General features: G+C 46.1%; 2 protein-coding genes across 3 annotated transcripts in view; one reads left to right on the top strand and one right to left on the bottom strand.

Moving 5' to 3' along the window:
- The window catches only part of RAD54L (RAD54 like), a 19,890-nt gene extending 3,203 nt beyond the window's left edge, over positions 1-16,687 (top strand). Inside the window, exons 4-18 of one of the 2 annotated variants that reach the window (XM_072974518.1) lie at positions 3,946-4,006; positions 4,697-4,832; positions 5,269-5,338; positions 5,447-5,735; positions 5,961-6,085; positions 7,201-7,351; positions 9,935-10,061; positions 11,084-11,158; positions 11,305-11,435; positions 11,953-12,063; positions 12,222-12,345; positions 12,700-12,778; positions 13,113-13,292; positions 16,025-16,188; positions 16,285-16,687. In XM_072974518.1, coding sequence (XP_072830619.1) covers positions 3,946-4,006; positions 4,697-4,832; positions 5,269-5,338; positions 5,447-5,735; positions 5,961-6,085; positions 7,201-7,351; positions 9,935-10,061; positions 11,084-11,158; positions 11,305-11,435; positions 11,953-12,063; positions 12,222-12,345; positions 12,700-12,778; positions 13,113-13,292; positions 16,025-16,188; positions 16,285-16,495 — 2,034 coding nt within the window. In that variant the 3' untranslated portion in view covers positions 16,496-16,687. Of the gene's footprint in view, positions 1-3,945; positions 4,007-4,696; positions 4,869-5,268; positions 5,339-5,446; positions 5,736-5,960; positions 6,086-7,200; positions 7,352-9,934; positions 10,062-11,083; positions 11,159-11,304; positions 11,436-11,952; positions 12,064-12,221; positions 12,346-12,699; positions 12,779-13,112; positions 13,293-16,024; positions 16,189-16,284 lie in introns of both variants that reach the window. The other variant, XM_072974517.1, reaches the window with a different exon arrangement.
- Positions 16,610-25,003, bottom strand: part of LRRC41 (leucine rich repeat containing 41) — a 17,441-nt gene continuing 9,047 nt past the window's right edge. Inside the window, exons 4-10 of the mRNA XM_006200437.4 lie at positions 21,777-22,920; positions 19,247-19,507; positions 18,569-18,733; positions 18,381-18,479; positions 17,697-17,819; positions 17,397-17,472; positions 16,610-17,285 (exon numbers count right to left, since the gene is read on the bottom strand). Of these exons, the coding sequence (XP_006200499.1) occupies positions 17,066-17,285; positions 17,397-17,472; positions 17,697-17,819; positions 18,381-18,479; positions 18,569-18,733; positions 19,247-19,507; positions 21,777-22,920 (2,088 nt within the window). The 3' untranslated portion in view covers positions 16,610-17,065. The remainder of the gene's footprint in view (positions 17,286-17,396; positions 17,473-17,696; positions 17,820-18,380; positions 18,480-18,568; positions 18,734-19,246; positions 19,508-21,776; positions 22,921-25,003) is intronic.

Below are 25,003 nucleotides of genomic sequence, written 5' to 3'. Positions count from 1 at the left end.
TTTAATACCCTTTGTGATAAACTGGTCTTCTAGTAAGTAAACTTTTCCTGAGTTCTGTGAGATGCTTTGGTGAATTAATTGAACCCAAGGAGAGGATTGTGGGAAATTTGATTTATAGCCTGTAGGTCAGAAGCACCTGGACTTGAGATTTGTATTTGAAGCAGTAGGGGAGGCAGTTGTATGGGGCTGAACCCTTCAGGATCTGATGCTTTTCTGATGGTGTCAGAATTGAGTTAACTTGTAGGGCGCCCAGGTGGAGCTGAAGAATTGCCTGATGTGTGGAGAACCCACACACCTGGTGTCAGAAGTAGTGTAGTATTGAAAGTAAAGGAGACACAGGGGCATGTTTTCCCTTTACAGGGATGTTTTTGTTGATGGGAATATGTAATGGAGGTGAGTTACTTGTGCATTCAGCAAACAAAAACATTTTTACCTAATATTTGATAAATATGAAAATACATTGTATAATATGTATAATGGATATAAGATATAAGACAGAATAAACGCCTGTGAACCCACCATCCATTCAGGACTAGAACATTATCAAAGTCATAATCCATTTCCCCATTCCCAGAGGGAACCACTATCCTGAATTATATTCATCATCCCTTGTTTTACCATGTGTGTATAATTCACTAAGTAATACATTGTTTAATTGTTTATTGAGCTTTAAAAAAATGGTGGGTAGTCCTCTGGAAGTGTTTTTATTAGGATTCATTTTGTTACCCTACAGAACCATACGACGTAATTCATGGTGGGAGTACACAGCAGGGGGCCTAGTGGTCTGGAGGCTGGTGGAGATCCGAATCTGGAGACATGCTGATTAGGTCGAATCCTGAAGGGTATGAGGAGTCTGCCAGGTGAAGAGAGTGGGAAATGTTCTAGACAGAGGGAACAGGCTGTGTGAAATCTGTGGAGGAGTGGTTCCCCAAAGGCAAAAGTGCTTCAGGCCCACAAGTCAGTGCAGCCCTGGAGATGAGGACTATAGCCTTAGGCACAATGAGTTTTAACTTCTGTAGGATGTCTAGGTTTGGAGAAGGGGGCAAGTGTGGGATGTGGAACCTACGAGGAAGTTATGGACTGGAAATAGATTTGGGGTGATTGGCATAATGATGTTATTTGACACCTCCAAAGTGTATTGGAGTGTCAGGGTAAGTGTATAGTCAGAAGAGCTTAGGGCCGAGCCCTGAGGAACACTGACTGTTTAAGGAGGTGAGGCAAAGGATGAAGAACCCATAAGGGGACTGAGTGTGAGGTCCCAGAAAGGTGGAATAGAGGGAGAGTTTTGTCATGGAAGTCAAAAGCAGAGAGTACTTGAGAGGAAGGAGTGGCCAGCTTTGTCCAGTAAGACAAGGTGGAAACATATCCATTGGAATTAGGGCCACTGGTGACCTTGGCCAGAGTCATTTCAGAAGAGTGGAACGGGCAGAAGCTAGATAGGAGGAATAGGAGATAAAGAAGGGGAGACAGAGAACTCTTTCTAGAAGTTTGAAGGGGAGGAGATAAGAGGTCAAAGGAGGTTTTATTTTTAAGATAGGAGAGAGTTAAGCATGTTTTAAATGCTGGTGAGAGAGCTGGGAGAGAGGGAGAGGTTGAGATAGGGAGAGATCAGACGGACCGGATAGAGCAAATCTGCAGAACAGGGGAGCTTTGACCTTGGTGGGGAGGAGGGATATTCTCCTTTCTCTTCTATCAGAAGGAAAGGATGGTATGAATTTTCAATAACTAAATGAACAAAGTGAGAGGATGCTCTCTTTTCTGCCAGAATCTATTGAGTATTACCAGGCCAGATTCTCAGAGGTTGGCCACTGCAGGTCTTGCAGGCTGTGCCCTCGGGTTTTTGGCCAGGGGTCCTTACATTCTTCCACAGTAGTTGCACAACCTGCACTTTTGCCTGCAGAACCCGTGGCTCCTGGGTTTTAGAAAATAATATTTCAGTTTCAGAATCGAAAGCAGCATTGATGCCAAGTTAGAAAGGAAATTAGAGTCCATTTCCTCCCTTTTCCTCTCATTGGACTTAAGGGTAGCTTTTTAGCATCTTTCATATGAGTTTCTTATCATCATCGCTATTCATTATTATAATAATCATGATAATTAAAAATAGTCAATAAAAGTTTATTCAGCTGCAAAGAAATATGCAAATAAAGAGTTTGGGCCCTTCTCCAACCCTGCCTTTGTCATGTTATTCAGTGTGATAATTAAGTTCAGTTATCCACATGTTCCTTTCTACCTTCCAGTAGATTGCCAAATGTATTCATTACATTTTTCCTATTTAAAGTACATTGAGTTTCTAGACATTTAATTTATAATGATCTATACAGATATGGGTCAGAATAAAAAGGTAAAACTTAAGGGCAAGACAGGCTTGCTTTTTTTCCCCTATTAAAATACCTTTTTGCTGGAAGGGAGTATTTTTCGTTACTTCTTTTTCCACTAATGTATTCCATTAAAACTACCTTTAGGGTTTCTGCTTTTATGGTTTCCTTGCTCTCTTGGGTTCTAGCTCTTATTTTGTTGAGGTTCACAGGCTATTGTAATTCCCAGAGGGCTCAGGTGTGAATAGACCAGGACTCCAATGGGAGTTAGCTCAGGAACTGGCACCCCCGCCCATCCCCATAGCCCAGTGCTGATTCCCAGTGCTAAAGTGACGGCACAGAGGCTTGGTGGAGGCACCAAGGCCACCCTCCTAGGGACCTACATATGTCTGCTTCTTGTCACCCTTGTCCCTTGCTTTTTCTTGGTGATTGGCTTGCCCTCTCTCATGTCTCCTTTCTCATATTGTTCCCTCTCTTGTGCCTTCCCATGGCTGCTGACTGACTGATCCACATGGCTGTCGTCAAACAGGTTGGATTAGGAAGACATATTACCCACTTGTTATAAGTAAGGGCTCTGGAATCAGGAAAGTTCTGCAAATGTCATGGCTGTATGACTTGGGAAACTATGCAGCCTCAATTTGCTTATCTGTAAAATGGGGGTGCCAGTAATACGTGGACCTCATAGGGCTGTTAGGATTAAATGGTAACACGAATGCAAGGGCTTAGCACTACATCTGGCATGGATTGTTTTTTTGTTTTATATTTTTTGGTTGAGTATTTTTGTTGCATGTGGAAAAAGCATTCTGTTTTATTTTATTGACGTATTGTCAGTTTATAACGTGTTAGTTTCTGGTGTATAGCATAGTGGTTCAGTTATACATATATACCTATTCCTTTTGATATTCTTTTTCATTATAAGCTATTACAAGGTATTGAACATAGTTCCCTGTACTATATACGGTAGGACCTTGTTTTCTGTTGGTATACATTGTTAATTTACATCATTGTTGTCATTTTTGCTTTTGTTGTTAATACTATTTTACTAATACTACTGCTCCTATTACTTCTGCTACCACTACTCTTTGAAGGGCTGTTTAGTTTCCAAGGAGGCTGATGTGATCATCGACATGGGAATTAGATGCAATAGGCAGAACTGATTTGACAAAAAAAAAGAGATGTAAGGGATGCTTGGGAAGATGTAGCCCTATAGGACAGTGGTTAAATACAGACATCGGAGTTCTGTTAGTACTGGGATTGGGTAAGTTTATGGTGCTTTCTCAAGGTGCTGCAACCTAGGAAATAGTTAGGTGTCCTCACTTGGCACGGTCTTTCATGAGCTAATGGGTCTGAGCCTTATAGTTGACCAAGGCTGGGTTCTTATTTGGCACTCTCTTGTCTCTGGGAATTTGTGGAACCTTATGCAAGGCCTCAAAGATGAAACCCACTGTACAGAACCTAATAATCGAATATGGAGCACATCTCCTTGTGTTTTAGATGCATCTGAATGAGGCATAATGAAAATACCATGCTCTGAATGTATTATGCTTGAATAGGCATTTTAGACTGCATTTGTAAAATTATTGCATAACATCTCTGATCAGTCCTGAATCTCTGTTTCTTCTCTTTTTAGGAAGCATTTATTCGAAGCATTTTGTCAAAGCCTTTCAAAATCCCCATTCCAAATTATCAAGGTAAAAATGGAAACTTTTCTGTTTCTTGAATTAATCACATGTGAATGTACCTGAATCGTTAAGACCTCTGCTTTTGTAAGTACAAGCTTACCTTGGAATTGAAGATACCAGTCCATTGATGACTGTATGGGGTGACCCTCCTGGGATCTGCGTGAAGTCTGTTTGATAGCTTCAGCAAGGGCTGTCAAGACTAACTGCCCTTCATCTTCTTGGTGGGGCTGTGCCTGGTATTCAGGTAGCTCCTGGACTTTATTCAGTCCAGGTGAGTTCAGTAGCATTTCCTTTATGAAACTGACTCTGTCAGGCCTAGGTTCTACAGGGTTTCCCCCTGCCCTATGCAGGGCATAGTATAGTGCTGAAACGGGCTGGGAGGGAGGAGGCCAACTCTCAAGAGCTCTCAGTCTTGAAAGGCTCGTTTAGCCTTCAGACCTTTCCAGGATTGACTTGATCTGAGATGAATAAGACCTGGCCCTCCAGAAGTTTGTAGTTGGATGGGAAAAGTAAAATGGGAAAAACTCTGATCTGAAGCAGATTGGGATAATGGTCAGTTAGAGATGCCCGAACTGTATTTGGGGAGGTTTTGGGAGAGAGGGTTGTATGGAAGCTTAGGAATGGTTAAAGGAGAGGCATTTGAACTGGGCCTGCTGCAACTCCTCAGCCTAGAGGCTCAGGTGACAAACTTGTTTCTAGGTCCTCTGGGCTCTCGGGCATTGGGCCTCAAAAGGGCTGGAGTCCGCCGGGCCCTCCATGACCCCCTGGAAGAAGGTGCACTGGTTCTGTACGAGCCTCCCCCACTGAGTGCCCATGACCAGCTGAAGCTTGACAAGTATGTGCATGGGTATTTCTTCAGAAGTTCTGGTTTGTAAGTGCCCAAACCTGGAGGGCAGAGGGCATTGGTGTGATTTCTCCATGGGACTGGCGTGTTTTCAGAGTGCTGTCAAGGCTACTGTGCCATCCAGAGAGTGGGTGGGTGGGGAAGGAAAGTGCCAGGAAGAGCATGTGGACATGTCTAGTTGGTGGGGTTCCTCACCCATTCCTGCCAGGCTCACTCAGGGAAGCAGTAGGGGTTGAGGTCATGATATAGGGAACCCGTCCCTGTCTCCTAACTTCCTCACCCTGGAGAGGAATTTGCTATGGTTTGATTACCAGGCCAAGAAGGTCCTCTCTTAGGTGGCTGCCTCAGGATCAATGGGACACAAATTTCTAAAGGCATGCCTTTGCCCATGTCTGAGCTCCATGTTTTCTTTGCTGTGTTTTCTCAGAGAAAAACTCCCTGTCCATGTGGTTGTTGATCCTGTTCTCAGTAAGGTCTTGAGGCCTCATCAGAGAGAGGTAATTGGAGGAATGAAGTATGGGCTAGGGGCTGGGCCTGGGAGCCTGTTGTCCCTGGGGCAGCAGCAGTGTGGATGCCAAAGTGCACTGAGTGTTGTTATTCCCCAGGGAGTGAAGTTCCTGTGGGAGTGTGTCACCAGTCGGCGCATCCCTGGTAGCCATGGTTGTATCATGGCTGATGAGATGGGCCTTGGCAAGACGCTGCAGTGCATCACATTGATGTGGACACTTTTGCGCCAGAGTCCAGAGTGCAAGCCAGAAATTGACAAGGCAGTGGTGGTGTCGCCCTCCAGCCTAGTGAAGAACTGGTACAATGAAGTTGGGAAATGGCTTGGAGGGAGGATCCAACCTCTGGCCATCGACGGAGGCTCTAAGGATGAGATTGACCAAAAGCTGGGTAGGAGCCTTAACAGACATGTCTGCACTGCTCCACACAATCTGCTCCTTTCTTGTGTGTATCCTTACTGATGGCTAGGGTTGAAGGCAGGGAGTGGGTGGCAGAAAAGAGAACACCCATTGAAAAAGATTTGAAGTAGTTATTTCCAGGCTAAATTAATCATCAAACTGGCTTCTTCTTTATGACAGTCTAATATTTGTCCCCTTGACACTTTTTCTGTTGTAGAAGGATTCATGAACCAGCGTGGAGCCAGAGTGCCTTCTCCCATCCTCATCATTTCCTATGAGACTTTCCGCCTTCATGTTGGAGTCCTCCAGAAAGGGAGTGTTGGACTGGTTATATGTGATGAGGTACTTGCCTCTCAGCAGTCTGGAGAAAGTCTGTCAATGTTTTCTCACAAAGAACTGCCATCCAAGGGCTGGGCCAGTCACAGGGGATGCTGAAGACGGAGTATGCTGCTTTGGAGGAGGCAAATGAGAGGGAGAGCCAATGGTACCAATATACCAAAAGAGGGATTAAGCAGTGCTTGGAACTCCAGGAAGGGCTGATTGGTTTTGTTACCTCTAGACAGTACTCCTAAACCAAAAGACTTTGAAAGGCAGGAGGGATTTGGATGGGTGGAGAGACATGGTACAGTGTTTAGAGGAATAGGTTCTAGAGTCAGAGATCTTGATTCAAATCCTGGCTCTGCCACTTACCAGTAATATAACCTTGGGCAAGTTACTTAACCACCTGAGCCTCTGTTTCTGTGTCAGTAAAATGGGGTGATAATATCTGTCTCATGGGATTATTGTGAGGGTTAAATGAGGTGATTGAGGGAAAGCTTTTATCACAGTGCCTGGTATGTCCTAAGACCTTGGTAAATGTTAGCTCTATTTTTATTCTAGGCTGGGGGTACTTATGTGAACGGAAGCACAGAGATAGGAGAATCCAGTGTGGACAGTCCATACACGTTATGAGTCTGTGTCAACTCTCTGGAACTAAGGGAAATACGGCAGTAGTTACTTCCTGGCCTTTTCTAAGCACTCTGCATGAAGGGAAAGGAGTGAAGGTGGCTGGGAGCTTCCCAGTATAAAGAATTTCTCAGGTCTTTAGGAGATGTGGCTACCCTGAGGCTGCTGCCATTGTTTGCATCTTGGAGAAAGTTAAAGTCACTGCACACCCCTGTGGCTTTAGTGGAGAGGTGGCTGAAAGACTTGGTCCCATCTGTCAACTGATTGGCAGGCTTCACTATGCTCTAGGGACTGTAGAATCCTTACTTTAAGGATATAGTATTGGTCTAGAAGCTGAGGTTCTGTCTCTTAAGCCTGACATTTCTCCCCTAGCAAGTAGGTAGGTCCTAAAGTCCCAGGACCTGTAATGCTTATGATTCCTCTTTTTCTGTCTGTTACTTTGTTAAAGAGTTTGCTACTGTCAAGGAGGCCACATCGTGCACAGGCCTAAGTGAGAATTAATTTCCTTGCAGGGACACAGGCTCAAGAATTCTGAGAATCAGACCTACCAGGCCCTGGACAGCTTGAACACCAGCCGGCGGGTGCTCATCTCTGGGACCCCCATCCAGAATGATCTCCTTGAGTATTTCAGCTTGGTACATTTTGTTAATTCAGGCATCCTGGGTAAGAATCCAGCCTTGTCTGCTGCATTGGAAAGGAGCCTTGCCTTGGCTATGGGAGTGTAACTCTGGCTGAGGAGTGAAAGGAGAGAACACTAGTTATATATATTTGGGTCACTAGGCACTCTTATAGGAAGACTTCTCTTATCAGGGAGTAGCAGAGCTGTTGGGAGACCGTGACTTTGCTGAGCAACTCAGCAAGACCCACTCTGGCTTTTTTGGGGCAGGGTGGGCAGAGGTGGCAGGAGCTGTGCAGGACGTGGTCACCATGAGCTGCGGATGGAACTACTACCCCCAGGCGTTTTTGCTCATTGCATCCTAGCTGCCTTACAAGAGCTTTAGCCTCAGAGCGGACTCTGTCTTGGGTAGTTTTGTTTTTAATCATTTTTTAGTGTACAATTTAGTGTCAGTAAGGACATTCACCTTGTTGTGCAACCATCACCACTGTCCATCTCCAGAACTTTTTTCATCTTGCAAAACTGAAACTCTACTCGTTAAGCATTAACTCCCCATTTCCTAGTACCCCCAGCCCCTGGCAGCCACAGTTTGGGCAGTTCTTGCACATAGATATCTGAGGAGGGGTTTGTTAGTGCCACCTCAACTTACCAATGCTCACGGAAGTCACTTTAGGCAGAGAACCAGATGAGCAGATATTCACAAAGTGAACACGTTGATGTAACTACTGCCAGATCAATTACTACCCCAATCTCAGCAGCCCCCACTTCTAATCACCACTCTCCTTTTTCCCTAGAAGTAAACACTCTTGACACTCAAGATTGATTTTTGCCTATTTTGAACTTTACATAAGTGGATTCATACAGTGTATTTTCCTTTGCTACCTGGATTCTTTTGTTCAGTATTATGTTTAGGAGACTCATCCATGTTTCTGCCTATAGCAGTAGTTTGTTTTTAATTTTTGTATATTATTTTATGACAATACCAGAATTGATCAGTTCTACTTACAGACAATTGAGTTGTTTCGAGTTCTTTATTCTCGAATAATGATCCTGTGAACGTTCTTATACCTGTTTTTACCTGAGCATGGTATGCATTTCTCTGTCAAAAGAATGAATTGCTGGGTCATATATTATACATGTGTTCAGCTCTAGTAGATTCTCCAGTTTTCCAAAGAGATTGTTCCAGCAGTATATGAGAATTCCAGTGTTTCTACATCAGGGGCCAGCAATTTTTTTCTTAAAAAGATTATATAGTAAATATTTTAGGCTCATAGGCCATACTGTCTATCATAACTACTCAGCTCTGCTACTATACTGTGAAAGCAGCCATAAATTGTAAATAAATGAGCATGGATGTGTTCTAATAAAACCTGATTTACCGAAACGGGTGGCTGGCCAACAGCTATTGTTTGCTGACTTCTGCTCTGTATCATCACCAATATTTTTAGAAAAAAATTTTTTAAAAATTTTAGTCCTTATGGTTGATGTTTAGTGATATCTCATTTCATTTGCCTAGTGTTGCATAAAAGTTGAACACCTTTTAATATATTCATTGGCCATTTGGAGGTCCTCTTTTGTGAGTTGCCTGTCCTTTTTTTATTCCTGGCCAAAAGAAAAAAACCCTATGCTCATTAAATAGTCATGCCCTATCCCCACTTACCCCCAACCCCCAGCAACCACCAGTCTGCTTTCTTTCTCTGTGGATTTGCCTATTCTGAGTATTTCCTATAAATGGAATCATATACTATGGAACCTTTTGTGTTTGGCTTCTTTTTACTTAGCATAATGTTTTCAAGGTTCATTCACATTGTAGCATGTTATCAGTACAGATCTTCCTCAACTTATGATGGGATTACATACCACTAAACCCATTTTAAGTTGAAAATATCTTAAGTCAAAAATGCATTCAATGCCAAACATCATAACTTAGTCTAGCCTACCTTAAATGTGCTCCGAACACTTACATTAGGTTACAGTTGTATAAAAGCATTGAACACAAAGCCTATTTATAATAAAGTATTGAATATCTCATGTAATTTATTGAGTACTGTACTGAAACTGAAAAACAGATTGATTATATGGGTATAAGTATATTGGTTATTTATCCTCATGATCATGTGGCTGGCCCGGAGCTGCGACTGCTACCTGGCATCACAGAGAGAGCATGGTACCATGTACTGCTAGCCTGGGAAAAGACCAAAATTCAAAGCTTGAAATATGGTTTCTATTGAATGTGTGTCGCCTTTGCACCATTGTAAAGTCAAACCATCATGAGTCAGAGACTGTCTTGTACTTCATTGTAGTGATACATGCTATTTCATCTCTTACAAGCAGCATGTATATAGATGAGCTTTACAAAAAAAAAATCCAGTCTGACATTATTTGGTCCATTTACATTTAAGTAATTAGTTATATGTTTGGGTTTCAATCTACTGTCTCACTAATTGGTCTTTCCAGTCTTTGCTGATTTGGTAGCTCTCTGATCATTCAAATGGAAATTGCCTATAATTTGTGTTCAGCTTTGTTCTTGGCAGGAAGGTTGGTCTGTAGCAAAGATTGGTCACTGGCAGTGTATCGTTCCTTTTCTACATTCTTTAATGCTTTAACCTTTCCTCCTCTCCTGTGCTTAGGAACTGCCCATGAATTCAAGAAGCATTTTGAGTTGCCAATTTTGAAGGGTCGAGACGCAGCTGCTAGTGAGGAAGACAGGCAGCTAGGAGAGGAGCGACTGCGGGAGCTCACCAGCATCGTGAACAGGTAATGGTGGGGGAGCTGGGCTATACAGCAGCGCTTCTTTTTGGGTCCCCTCAGATTAGATCATCAGAACTGCCCAGCCTTTGAGGCCTTGGCCTGTGAGGGCTGGATTCTAGGAAGGGAGTGAGATCATGACCTGACAATAGCCACTGGATAAATGAAAGCGTCTTGCAGGCCAATCCCCTGCTTTCTTCCTGGCCTGAGCCCTGTGGTTTGGTTTAGGGCTGCACAGCATCCTACTGAGGAAGCACTTTTCTGATGCTGGACTTCATGAGCAAAATATCCCTTGGAGTATAGTTATTACTTCAGAAGCTTCTTATCAGTAGGTCTCAGATCCAAAGCACTAGGCCTCCTCCCCACACTCCTCAGCCTTTTGTGACGGGTTAAAGTAGATCTGAAGAATGGTTGTAGCTCCCGGACTGACGAGGCTTTCTCTATGGGGGCCACATAGCTCAAGGGGCAGGTACATTCTGGACTCTGTCATAGTTAAATACACACTTGATCATTTACATTCTGAAGAGTCATGCTCTTCCGAGCTGCCACTTTCCTCCCGGTTTTAGATGGCAGGAAGGAGTCTGTGTGTTCTAGGAGCTGCTTCTTAGGTGCCCGATCCTTGTCCTTCCTGGTCTGCTGTGTGGTATAGGTATAATTTCATTGAGCTTTGGTCCAAGTGGCAGCAGGCATTTGGGCAACTGGAAGCAGAAACTCCCCTAAGAACTCAGTGTTTGAAACTTGCTTTCCCTGTCAGAGCACTGTATTCAACAGGAGACCTCAGCCTTCTCTTGAAGACCAGCTAACCTTTTGAAGGGGAAGAGAAAGAGTTGTCAGTTTAAGCTAGATGTTTGAAAGGGTCTCCTCCCATGACTGAGACCCTGATATAGAAGTCTTTGCTATAGGGCTGATGGGTCTCTGACATTGACTACTACAAAAGAGAATCAGTCTTGGTCCTTTGGGTGGTAGCTTTTATTCCAGTAGTTAGCGTGGCAATTTTACCAGTCCGTTGCTTTTTATCCTGTTCTCCCCAGGTGCCTGATACGGAGGACATCAGATATCCTTTCTAAATACCTGCCTGTGAAGATCGAACAGGTGGTTTGTTGTAGGTACTGAACTCAACTGAGGGGTGTGGAGTGAGTGAGTAAAAGCCCAGCGCTTGAGGTATGGCTGGGCTCTCAAGGTCTCCTTAGAGGGCAGAAGTGTGGTCCAGCACTTCCCACTGACCCAGCTGCTTTTTTTCTCTTTTTTTCAGGCTGACACACCTTCAAACTGAATTATACAAGAAGTTTTTGAGACAGGCCAAGCCAGCAGAAGAGTTGCGTGAGGGCAAGATGAGTGTGTCTTCCCTTTCTTCCATCACCTCCTTAAAGAAACTATGTAATCGTGAGTTGGGTCCATGCTCTGGCATCCTCTGGGAGAGTGAGCAAGGGATGTAGTCCAATCACCTTCACTAAAACTTGCCCAGGGTCCTCATAGAGGCCACATGTGACTCTCCCTCCCCAAGACATGAGCCCTGCATTGTATACTCTGTAAACCAGACACTTGGCTTTGGAAAATTTAGCTTATCCTTTGCCTTGCCCATGCTTGATGCTTGGATATATAAGAAAGTGTGTTTGAGTGTGTGCACACACACGTGTGCATATAAAATGTTGGACAGGAAGAAAAGTAACAAACTTTGACCTCTCTAGTATAGCTCCCCTCTTATTGTGAGAATACAGAGCACACTGGTAAGCAAGACTGTCCACTCATGATCCCAGATGCCATTGACTACACACTGGAATTTGGAAACAAACAAGTCTGGTTCTGAGGAAGTTCTTCTGGGTAGGCTTCTAGAGGGTGTTCTAATAAACTGAAGCTTCCGAAAGCAATGTAGCTAGCATTTTGGATATTTTTTTTTCAGATCCAGCTCTGATCTATGACAAGTGTGTGGAAGAGGAGGCTGGCTTTGAAGGTGCCTTGGACGTATTTCCTCCTGATTATAGCTCCAAGGCTCTAGAGCCTCAGCTGTCAGGTGAGTCCTTCCCTACCAGTCTTTGGGCTCCCCTGGGAGGAAGGGTGGGTGGTTGCCTCTTTGTGCAGACCTATCCTGTCTCAAGGCAGGACATCAAGAGTAAGAATCCTGGGCCATTAGGGTGGCCCTTTGGGGTTAATGGTTGCTGATCTCCTCAGGTAAGATGCTGGTCCTTGATTACATTCTGGCGGTGACCCGAAGCCGCAGCAGTGACAAAGTAGTGCTGGTGTCCAATTACACTCAGACACTGGACCTCTTTGAGAAGCTCTGCCGGGCCCGAAGGTAGGAAAGAGCTACAAAAGGGGTGCCTCCCCTACTGTCCCCCAGAAGTAGGTATTCTAATTGGTGGATCTGGGCCACGATGTGGATTCAGGAGGGACTTCCCAGGAGAGGTCTATTCCCTTATTGCTGCAATGGCCTTAATTCCATCTCCAAGCAGAATAGCCCCCCATCCTTCAGCTACTCTCACAGGACAGTCCTGATTCTTAGTTCCTTGCCCCTCCCTTTGGGAGTTTATGGTTTCAGGCTGTATATGAACAGCTTCAAACACAGTTAAGTATTAGTTCAGTCCCTTCAGTAGCTCTGGCTCGAAGGGGCTCTGCTTCCTTCTCGATTTGATCTTTGGATTCCCCTCAGGTACTTGTATGTTCGGTTGGATGGCACGATGTCCATTAAGAAGCGAGCCAAGGTTGTGGAGCGCTTCAACAATCCATTGGTAAGTGCACAGCCCCTGTCCCCACACCACCAATGTAATAACATCAAAACTAAGGGTTGATAGAGAATCTATAAGAGGGCTCTGCGTTAGGGTCTTTCTTAACCCCCAACCCCCGCTCCCCCCCTCCCCGGGTATGGTAGGGTTAGGCTGTTTGGTGATGGCTGGGGACTGACTTTGTGGGCTCTTAAAATTGGCTGGTAGGCAGACAAACTGGTGGTCCTCACAATTGACCTGAGCATGAAGGTACAGATGTGTGAGAGAGAAGTGTTGACTAGGCTCAGTAAGACTTAGTTCAGGCTCTAAGAGGTTCTTTTTCTCCTTCCTCTCTTTCCAGAGCCCTGACTTTGTCTTCATGCTGAGCAGCAAAGCTGGGGGCTGTGGCCTCAATCTCATTGGGGCTAACCGATTGGTCATGTTTGACCCTGACTGGAATCCGGCCAATGATGAACAAGCCATGGCCCGGGTCTGGCGTGATGGTCAAAAGAAGACCTGCTACATCTATCGCCTTCTGTCTGTAAGGATGGCGATAGTGGTCGGAGCAGGGGTGGGTCATGGAGTAAGACCTTCAGGACCACCTTGGGTTGTTCCTCATTGCTTCTCCTTGGCTCCTCTGCTTGTAGCAGTGGCCAGACTATGGGCATAGCCTGGAGCCCTTTATTCTTCTGTTCTCTCCCCCTTACTTCACCCCATTCCTTCAAACCTTTCTTACTATGCTCTCTGGACACCTGTTCAGTAGTTAACAAGCTCCTCTGTGGCCTTATCCTTTTCACAGGACACCTGCTTTCTCTCATACCTGACTTCTGTGGTACTTGCCTTGCAGTCTTCTCATACTCCATGTCCCATGGGGCTAAGAAGTGGTATTGGTTCTCAGGGATCATCCATCCATCCTCTAGTTCCTCTTTTGAAGCACATGTTTTCTTACTTAACTACCCTCTTTTCTTCCTTGCTACATTCACCCACTCTCTGCCATTTACCTAATTCAGAAATAACTTTGGATACCAGCTCAGTCTTCATTTCTTTCCCAAATCCAGCTTTCATCCTGGCTGACTTAAGGACCGTGCAGTTATCCAGCACTCTGGCCTTCGTGTTTCCTTGGCCTCATCTCTTATGATCTCCCTAACTCCCACCCTGCCCCCTCCATTTATTTGTTCCCAAGGTGACACTCTGGAACTTGTAGTTTTACCAAAACTTTAATAGCTCTCATTCTACTATCATTCCTGTCCTTCCAGCCTCCTCATACCTCCTACATCTGCTTCAACCTAATGTCCCTAGTACCGCGCCCCTCACGTCCTCCCAGGCTGGCTTGACTTCCCTTTCTACTCAGCCTGATCCTTTCAGCCACTCTTCTCCTTAATACCTACTCCACATGGATCATTACAGCTCTTCACAGCTTCTGCACCAGATAAAGCTTGCATTTACAGATTGGCACTACCACAAACTCACATTCTCCATTTTGAGCTGGGCCGTATCTCATTTCCTTCAACAGCCACTTCAAGCCTTCACCACTTCCCTCAAGTTTCCTTACCTAACCCTGTCTCTCCTTTCTGCAGAGACTGTCTTCTACCTCACAGAGAAAATGTAGGCTACCAGGCTTAAATTCTCTCTCCTTCCTTCTTCTCCTGTCAGTCTCTACACCTACCCTTCCCTTCTCAGAGGAAGGCAGGCTTACCATTCCAGCTCTGCTCTAAACCCCTTTCCTTTCCTTTCCTTTCCTTAGTTGATCAATTTCTCCTTTATTCCCCTGAAGTCTGTAAATATGCTCAAGTAGCTCTCACCTTAAAAATATAAGTTTCTCAACCCTCTGTCCTATTGAAGCAACTACCTTGGGTTACTTTCCATTCATTCAATCTCAAATTTTTCCAAAGCCTACAGATTTACTTCACCTCCTCATCTCCTACTCACCCATCAGACAACTTACTCCACTGAACCTGCTTTCAGTGTACTGTTGGTTTGTTAATTGCTAAAACTAGAGACTGATTTTTCTTGTGTATCTGACACTGACAACTACAAATCTTAAAATTTTTTTCTCTTTGGAAACTCCACTCTGGTTTTCCTGCCTCCGTGATTACATACACTCTTTATACTGACAAGTCTCTAATTAAACTTTTAGCTCAGATATCTTACCTGAGTTCTAGACTCATATTTCTGTCACCTACTATGTATTTCCACTTGCTTGTCTTTTGAGCACTTCAGATGCATCATAACTGAACTTGTTCCCCTTCTGATTTTTGTCATTTAATGGCTCCATTATCCACCCAGCCCAAATCTGGGCATCATCCTACTATCCAGGTGTCTCCTATCCAGATTCCAATTACCACTGATTTTTGCCTTTTTGAAATTTCCTTAATCTAACCTTCTCCATCCCATGCTGAAGTCACAGTCATCTTTCATTTGAATTTTGCAGCAGCTTCCTAATTCTTTATCATAACCCATTTTTCACAACTACTTCCAGAATGAGCTTTCCAAAATTTCTGATTTTGCTTTTCACTTCGGGGACAAGGCCAAGACCTTCAGCCTGGCATCTAAGTTTCTCCGGTATGGGGCTTTCTCAGTCCCAACTCTTACTACACACCTACCATCCTCTAGACAGGCTGAACTCCTCAGTCCTCTAGTAGGCCAGGTGTATTGATTTTGTTCCTGTTCTGGGAGTGCTTTCTCTTTTGGTCCCCTTGTAAGCCATCTATTCATTTTTCAAGATTCAGTTCAAGGATACTCTTTACTTTCAAGCTTTTCAACACTATTCCACTCTACCATCCCTCTTGTGGGCCCCAGCGTATCCCATATAGATTTCTACCCTTGTACCAATTAGTTTATATGTCTGTCTCTCCCACTAGTCTCAGTTCAAGAATAGGGATCATATTTGATTCTTCTTTGCATCTTAGTGTTAGCACAGGATCTGGCATAGGATACCCAGATGACATTTACTGAGTGACTGAGACTTGGGCTTGCTGTAGAGGTCTGGTGAAACTGCTGCAGACAAACCTCAGCTCACCCTGAAGAAATTTAGCCAGGCCCTGAAGCCCTCCATCAATACAGAAAGTATCCTGGTCGGGCAGACATGCACAAGTCATTTTCCCAAAAGATAGACTGGACAAATGGGCTCAGCTGAACAGAGGTATTGCTGCAAGATTCTTCTCATTCATCTTCCCTTCTCTCTGGTGGCTATAGTTTCAACCCCTGGGTTTTCCTGCCCTCTTTGTATGGGGATGACTTAGTACTGGCCCCCACTCCCCACCCCACCCCCAGGCAGGAACCATTGAGGAGAAGATCTTTCAGCGTCAGAGCCACAAGAAGGCACTGAGCAGCTGTGTGGTGGATGAGGAGCAGGATGTGGAGCGGCACTTCTCTCTAGGCGAGTTGAAGGAGCTCTTTATCCTGGATGAAGCTAGCCTCAGTGACACACATGACAGGTGGGTGAGGTACCTCTGCTGGCCATCATCCCTGAACACCCTACATCTCATGGAGATGGGATCTATAGTAACCACAGCTCTGTCTTCTGCCCCCAGGTTGCGCTGCCGCCGCTGTGTCAACAACTACCAGGTGTGGCCGCCCCCTGATGGTTCTGACTGCACCTCAGACCTGGCTCAGTGGAACCATAGCACTGATAAGCGGGGGCTCAAGGATGAGATACTCCAGGCTGCGTGGGATGCTGCCTCTACTGCCATCACCTTCGTCTTCCACCAGCGTTCCCATGAGGAGCAGCGGGGCCTCCGGTGATAACCAGCTGGTCTGGGGTGCGGCTGTTAGAGGAAGGAGATGGGGAAAGGGAGCTCCATGCCCCATAGGGCCCTGTTTTGTTCTCTGAGAGAAAGATCATTAAGAAGGGCTACATGATGTTTGCCCAAAATTTATTTTATAAGAAAAACTTTTTTGGTTAAAAAAAAGAAAGGAATAAAGGTATGAAAGGGACTGAGGCCTGGGAGCAGCATGGTGAGCCCAGCGGAGGAGAGGCCTGGTAGTGGGCACTCTTACCCTTCTCTAAAGCCTGGGTACCTGCCTGTGGAGGGGGGCTGTCCTCGGTGACTGATGACCACTGTAACCTCTTGGCCCAGGGTTCCCAGGGCACTGAGTAAGGGGCCCAAAGACTCTAAACCCAGTTGTGAGAATGCCTTTTCTGGGCCCCATCAAAGCCTCTAGGACCTCAGTGCAAGGGAAGAAGGCGGAAAAAAGGAAAAAAGGTGGCAGAAAGAGAAAGACAGAATTGGTGGTTGGGAGTTCTGGGCAGCCCATGCCTCAGCCCCTGCAAGCTGACGGTACTGAGCACAGGCCTGTGAGGCATGGGCCCCATCACATGGTGCTGACATAATCTGCGAAGGCTTGGGATGAGTCCCACGAGTCGCTAACCACGTGGCAGGTAGCCCGGAGCCGCCGGATGGCTTCCCTGGCTGTGACTGCATCCTGGTCCAGCCAGTTCTGGAAGAGGCGCAGGTGACCAAAGGCTCCACGGCCCCAGCGCTCCAGCCGTTTGGCGAACTCCAGAAGCCCATCTGGCTTGATGCAGTTGGAACTGGTGGGGGTGAGATGGATTAGACACTCAGGAATCAACTAATCCCTGGTCAATGTCCCTGAAGCTCCATCCTTTGTCGTTCTACCAACCCCTCACCCCCTCCATGTGTACCTGATATCAAGCTGACACAGAGAGGAGGATGAATCTTCTGAAAAAACATCTGCGAGGGCCAGGAGACCAGCATTCCCTGGGGAGAAGGGGAGAAATGCTCATCACCTCTACCCAAGAACAGGGAAAAAGGGCATTCCAACCCAATTCTGGCTGGGAAGAAGCCCAGCTTTCTGAAGTTCCAGCACAACTATATCCCAACCCCTATCTTCCCAGTGGAGAGGTCTGTGCCTTTGCCCCCTGAGTTTCTAGGTCAAAGGACTGGCTCCTTCCCCTTCTCCCTCCTCAGGGCCCTGCCCCCACCCAGGCGGTTTCCTGGCAGCCGGAGGCCCTTCAGTGTGGAGTTGCCCTTCATAGCAGCAACCATCTCAGGCAGAAATTGGGCCGGGCGCTTCTCGAACAGACGGCAGAAGGAGAAGGTAATCTCTGTCAAGAGAAATTGGAATAAGTTCTGATGGCTGCATTAGGACTGATGTTGCCCCTACTGCCCCAGTTGGCCTTAGCAAGGGGTATGAACATTTTATACAGAGTCCCAGAAAGAGAAAAGAATTTGTACAAAACCCCAAGCAAGGCTGCAACTAAATCAGGATTCAAATCAGAGACTGAGCCTAGATGTTCACTGCAGGGAGGCTCTCTGCATGGACAGTTCTCCATTCACTTCCTTCTATGCAGGGGTGGGCATTAGAGATGAGCCTGTGATGGGAGCCTGACAGTACATTTATCCCTTCCCACCACCATTATTTGTCAGCTACTGAAAGGGAAGAAAAACTTTTAAGTGAGGCACTCTAAAAGTGAGTAAATTCCATGTTCAGTATAGGAGGAGTTGAGTTTGGGACCCTTTTAGAAGGAAGGTGGTGCAGGTTCTATAACCATTTTATAGTTGAGGACATAAGGTCAAGAAAAGAACAGTGGCTTGCTCACTCACTGACACTGGCAGAACTGCACTGAGGTCCCAGGAATGCCCCAGGTTCTGGATAAAGAACTTACCTTGAAGAGTCAGATTCTGTAGCAAAAAGAGCACCTCACTCTGACAGTCGGCTAGATTCATGTCGTGGAAGCTCAGCCTCTTCAGGGCTACGTTGTATTCTGGATGGGAAGAGGGTTCATGGGCCTTAGCTTTCCCAAACAACAATGCAAGCTCCCCTCCTTCCTTTATCATTCTAGCTAGGTCCTACCTTTGAGTGTCTGCAACACAAGCCCAAAATCCTGGGGAGAGGCAAAGGTGGCACTATCCAGGGACAGCTGCTGCAGAGAACCTGAAGCCTTCAGTACAGAGCAGAGCAGTGGGGCCGGCTGAGCTCCGCGTGGAAATCCCATCTCCAACTGTTCCAGGCAGTTTTCTGGATATGGTAGGGAGAGAAGATTGTAGCTGGCCATCTCTTCTCCCATTGCAGGTCCCATCCTATCCTTAAGGGATTCACTTGAAAATTATTCATCTACTTGTCCTTGAGTGCCTTGAGTGCAGTGTGCTAGTATGAGATTTAGCCCTTGCCCTTAATGGAGCTTTAAATCCAAGGAGACGACTTGGACACAAGAAGATACAGAGTATGCAGAATGGTAGAAGACATACAGGAACTAAGGGAACATACAGCACAGGGACCTAATCTACTCTACAGAACAGCTGGTTCTGTTCTTGGTTCAGACCCCTTTCTGGAGACTGATCTCCATGGTGACCCTCTACTGGGCCAGTGTTGGTCTGGGACCTATCTGACCCATGCTTATCTTTAAGAACAGCAGGCTCTAAAGAGAACAGCTTCCAGATAAGCCAGGAATGAATGTTGACAGGCCCTGGATTAGCGGTCTTTTGCACCCCGCCCCCCTACAAATGCACATGAGCACACACACTGCTTCACCTGGTATCTCCTCATCCCCAATTATGTGGCTAGGGGGCCCTGCGTTCCCTGGCACAGCAGGGTTGTCCCTCTGGCTGGGGTGGTCGACACGAATAGAGAGGACCCGCAGCAGGGGCAGGGCTCGCACAATGGCACGTGTTAGCTCCAGGATGGGCAGTGGTGAGAACAGGTCACTGAGATGCAGGGCACGGAGGCGGCATCCAGCCTGGCCTGACAGGGCCCGCAGGCTGTCCAGCAGGCGGAAGATGTTAGAGCCCAGGCCTATGGCAGGAAGGAGAGATTAGGTCAGTCGTGTAGGAGTGTCATCAGAGGTAATATTCAGACACAACTCCAAATATTTCTGTTGATAACTACCAAATCTGAGCTTTGGACCAGATTATTTTAAATCATTCATCTCAACTATTCATTGATTGTCTTGCTTTTTCCTCAGGTAACCAGCATACTGATGTCTACTCTACTGGGCCACACCCTCAAGCGTCAGGGCAGAGTCACAAAATAGAAGATAGGATGTGGTGGGGCAGCATGTGGCTACCAGCTGAATGATAGGCCCAGACAGCAGCAGAGACCTCTGGACTTTTCCTGTGGGTCATAGGGAGCATCTACGAACTAAGCAGGAGAGTGACAATGATCCAATAGGGAATACTTTAAAAGATTCACTGGGTAGGGTTAGGGCTAAAAAGGATAGCCACTCCCACAGAAGAGAGTAAAATCCAGAAAGGTTAGGACAGTTGCTTAATGCCACAAAGCTAAAGGGAACCCAAACCTTTAGCTCTCCTTGGACTGAGCAGGCTCCAGTTGATTCATTCACTCACCTAAACCTAGTAAATAGGGCCCTTTGCTAGACAGTCATGAGCAGCAGATCTTGTTCCTGCCTATATAGCCTGATAAAAACGTGATGGAAACTGGGGAAGTAAAGTACTGTGGAAATACAAAGGATGGGTACTTAGCACCCAGTCCAGCTCTTTTATCAGTGAAGGCTTTCCAGCTGAGTCCTGAAGAACATAAAGGAGACAGGCTAAAACAAAGAAGAGTGACTATGTCAGAGTGAACTTGGCATATATCAAGACCTGAAGGAGAAAGAATGGCAGGTTCCAAGAACTGAAAAATACTCAATGTGGCTGATGTGTAAAGTATGAGGGGGGAAGTGTTCAAGATAGAGGTAAGCAGGGGTGAGAACATGAATGACGAAGTAAGTAAAATAAGAAGTATGGGGACAAGAAGCCATTGAAGAGTCTTTAAATGAATGAATGACAGATTTGCATTTTTGAAAATGCTTAGGCTGCAATGTAAACAATGAATTGTGTGGTGAGTATGGAGTCAGGAGGAATTGCTGAAATGAATCCAGGTGAGAAGTAATGGTAGTCTGAATTAAAAATGTGGAGATAAGATATATTCAGGTTGGGGGGTATGGTTTATGAATTCCATGTTACGTAGCAGTCAGATGGATAAATAGGTCTGGAGTTTAGGAGAAAGATGTGGGCTAAAATCATAAAATGGGGATGTTTTCAGCCTTTGAAACTGAAGGAATGAGCAAAATTGTCCAGGAAGCATGTGTAGAGTGGGAGAGCTCAGAGAAACTCTAAACATTGAGATAAGAGAAGTAATATCCAGAAAGGGAGGAGAAAAAAAAATGAGGTTTTGAGGTAGTAAAAATGAGACTCATAAAGATAATACTTAGTAGCAAATGCTGGCAAGAATTAATATAAGATGAAAACTGAAAGTACATATTGGACTTGAGGACCTCAGTCACCTCTTGGTCCTCAATGCGGTTGGGTGTAAGCAAGGTTGAGTGGCTGAGAGGAGAGAGCACAGATGACTTAAGGTTGACTGTGGACGGAAAAAAAAAATTGGTTAGCAGTAAGTTGAAGTTCATGTGTGATGACTTCTATTTTCTCTGTGAAGTAGGAGGTGAGGTCATCTGCTGAGAAGGGAAAAGTGGAAATGGTAGAGTAGGAATGGGAATTGCTGATGTTGCAAACAAGGTTCATAGGACGTGGATAACTGTATATAGTAGCACCAATTTGCAGTTGTGTGACTTTCTCTAGCATTGTTCAGCAACCTAGGCAGATAGCTGGATTTAGCCAGAATTGAAGTTTGGCTAGCTGGGCATAGCCAGGTGGGAAAGAACTAAGGACTGCTTCGCGGGTTGCTCGTCTAATTCAAAAAAAAAAAGTATCCCACAACTCTTTGTACAGCTGCTTTGGTATGACTAGAGAGATTCAATCTCAGCCCTGGCTGGGCCTGTATACACTATACTCTGACCTGCCTTTGGTTTGCCTGTTATCTCTAAAACAGACTCATTCTTTAGGTTCTCACTGCCCCTCAGGAATCCCTGCTTCCAACTAAATCAAGCCTGTAGATCTCATGCTTTGTCTTCCCTAGCACCGACAGTCTGCCACTATTTCACAGGCACACCTTCTGCCTCCCACATCGCCAGCTTCCTGATCATACCCTCTGTTCCCGTCCACAGGACTGGGCACACAGCTGGTGCTGCTGGGAGACCCAACCCCTACCCCTCCAGGACACTCACCATTATAGGAGAGTGTGAGGCTCTCCAGAGACACCCAGGAGCTCAGCAGGTGGCACAGTGTCAGAGCTGCCTCTGTGGAGAGCGGAACTGTGAAGAGCTCCAAGGTGGAAATGCTGCGGAATCGCTGGGAGGCCTCCAGTGCTGGAAGCCCCAGGCAGCTGGGATCTGATCCATCCAAAGCTCCACAAGCCACTTCCCCGATCTCCATCTCTTCCCCATCCTCTTTCTCACCCGCCACAATGAAAACAAAGTCATACAGGTCTTCAGACTCTGCACCAGACCCCTGACGGGTGCGAGCACCCTTTTTCCCTGTAGCTCGCTTAAAACGCTTTAGGGGCTTAGGCTGTGGGGCTGAGCTAGCTGGAGCCCGTTTAGAGGAGGATGTGGAAGAGGAGGCAGAGGCAGAAGAAGTGGTGGGTGGAGCAGAGGGTGGTCGTTTGGTGCCAGGAGCCTCATGGGAGGTGGCTGGAGGGAGCAGTTCCCTCTTAGGGTCTGTCCCGCCTGCTGTCAGACTCTCCTGTGTGCTCCGGCGTGTAACCCGAGTGGCAGGTGCGGCTCTGGTCGTCTGCTTGGCTTCGCTCTTCCGCCGGGAGGCCATCAGGGCTGCAGCACATCGCTCAGCAGCATCCCGGCGAGGCCGGCGTGATCCTAGCAAGAGGGACCCTTCATCTCGGGATGGGGCCCGGCCTCGGGAAGCCTCTCCACAGAGGCGGCAGGGTGGGCCACCAGGGCCTGGCTGCCAGAAGCCAGCACTCATAGTGAGGATAAGGATGAAAAGGGCTGACTCAGGCACAGGCCAGGAGTACAGCGACACCTGGCTGACAGCCCCATGGTGAATAAGCTGATGTAACAGCTGCCGAAGTGACTGCTGAGCAGCCACGTCGGAGAACAGCAGGTGGCGGAATTTGAGGGTGTGCAGGGAACTGGCCAGGGTCTCCAGAACCCTGCGGTTGGGCTCAGCCACCAGCTCAGTTGCACCCTGCAGCATGTTGCAGATGGTGAGCTGACGGACATGGCGGGAGCTATGCAGGAGAGGCGAGAAGCGCTGGTCACAAAGACGCCTGTCAGAAGACACATCAATGGTCCCACGTAGAACATGGGAGAAAAAGGCCTCCATAAACTTGGCTCGCCAACAGGTCACACTCTGAAAGCAGAGAACATGTCAGACAGCTGTGATAGTAAGAGTGCTACCCATGGAATTATCCCAGTTTCCTTCCAGTAGCTATTTCCTAAACCAGACCGCATCCTAAATAATTTATGCAAATTCATTTAGCCCTCACATCTTTGCAGTATGTATTCATATTAAATCCATTTTTACAGGTAAGAAAACCAAGGCACAAAGGTGGTCATTGCCTGTGGTTACACAGTTAAGTGGTAGAATCAAGACTTGAACCCAGGAATTTGGTTCCAAGAAACCATTTTGCTATAGTGCCTCTCAAGTGAAACACTCAATCTTGTAAATTCTTCCATGTTTGTTTCTAGAACCTGATCCTAACTTTCCATTACCCCCCCTCCCATTAACAGAAGCACTGGGGATTGAACCCAGGACCCCCTGCACGCCAAGCGGACGCTCTGCCACTGAGTTAAATCTCCCACCCCCAATAACTTTCCATTCTTATGTCACCACCTTCGTTCAGACTCTTATCACCTCATATCTGGCTACTTCATTAGCTTCGCGATTTCTCTCCTTATGCCCCTTCCCCCTTCTCAAACTTGCACAAGTCCACTGGATTCACCTTTGTAAAAATTTTAAAACTGATTACATTATTCTGATTTAAAACCCTTAATGTCTCCCCACGGCCTAGGGGATCGGGGCTGCAGCACATGAAGTTCCTCGGCCTGGCAGAGAAAGCTCTACAGTATGGCTCATGCCTACCTGAGAAGTTTTATCTCCCACATCTTGCTCATGAATGCTTTGCTCTGGCCAAACTGGCCACCTCATTGACCCAAACCTGCCTTCTGTATCTTTTCATATATCTGCCAGAAATGCTTTCCATTGCCACACCAAACAGACTTCCTGAAAGGACCCACTAACATTTCACTCTTTGAGGCTGTTCATTTCTCCCTGATGCTGTTAGTATTTGTCTGCGCCCCCACTTCCCTCCAACGATCTTCTACCCCTCACCTCTCTTGGGACTCCTCTGTTACTCTGACTACTCAGGTCTTAGACACTGGTAGATATGTCTCATGGGGTTGAGGCTCTGCCTGTGTACATGTCTTATCCTAACCAATATCGAAATTCCTGGAGAGGAGGGCCCAAATCTTAGATTTGTTTTCTCCAAGGCAATAATTTGATGGACATGAGACTTCAGGGTATTCTGATACATTTAGAACTCTGAATGCAAGTCATTTTCAACTTTTGGTACACATCAGAACTTACTGTGGAGATTTTTCCAAAATTCATGTGCCAGGTACCCAGACTTGGTGGTTCTATTGTGTTACATCTGAGGTAAGGTCCATCCATCTTTATTTTTTAAACCTCCCCCAGTTGATTCTGACGTATATCAGAGACTAGGAATTATGCCACCTACCCTAAAAGGACACTGAGACAAATATTTCTCTAAGTCTCCATTTTCTCCTAAGATTGCAACAGAAAGTCACCTGACTGAAACAGGTGCCAGCTCTGCCACTATACTCTGGACCTCCTTGAACCTCTTCATCTGTAAAATGTGGATAATATGACCTGTTTCACAGTTTTGTTGTGAAGAGCAAATGAAACATTCCAAGTTTAAGGGAATTTGTAAACTGCAATATACGAAATGCTACTGCTACTGCTGCTGCTGCTAATAGCCCAGATGGGAAATGGGAAATGGGAAACGGACTTGATGGAGGAAAAGCCTATTAAGCTGGGTGTTTATTCAGCCTGAAGCAAAGGAAGTAGAGGCCTGAGGTTCCCTAAGACTAAAAATAAGACATTTCTCTTTGGTATTTACCCTGCCTCCATGCATTCCCTCATACCAGAGAGACCCTCAATTTATATGAAGTTCTTGTCAAGAGCTGGGCCCCTACTGTTCTCAGGCAGAAGTGTCATTCTCTTTGCCCTCGCTATCCCCCAAGGCTCTGCCTGCTGTGGTAATAATTAGGAATGATTTCATGTTTGAGCTAACTGCATGGCAGCAACAACAGAGAAAGGCCTCTCCAGCGGCAGTGTGGGAGTCTTACAGAAGCAGGAAAGAATACCTGACAACTAAATCTCTACTCAGCCTTAAGTGGAAGCAGGGAGAGTA

This window comes from Vicugna pacos, chromosome 13 (genome assembly GCF_048564905.1).
Source record: "Vicugna pacos chromosome 13, VicPac4, whole genome shotgun sequence".
NCBI lineage: Eukaryota > Metazoa > Chordata > Mammalia > Artiodactyla > Camelidae > Vicugna > Vicugna pacos.
This window is presented reverse-complemented; position numbering and strand designations above follow the sequence as displayed.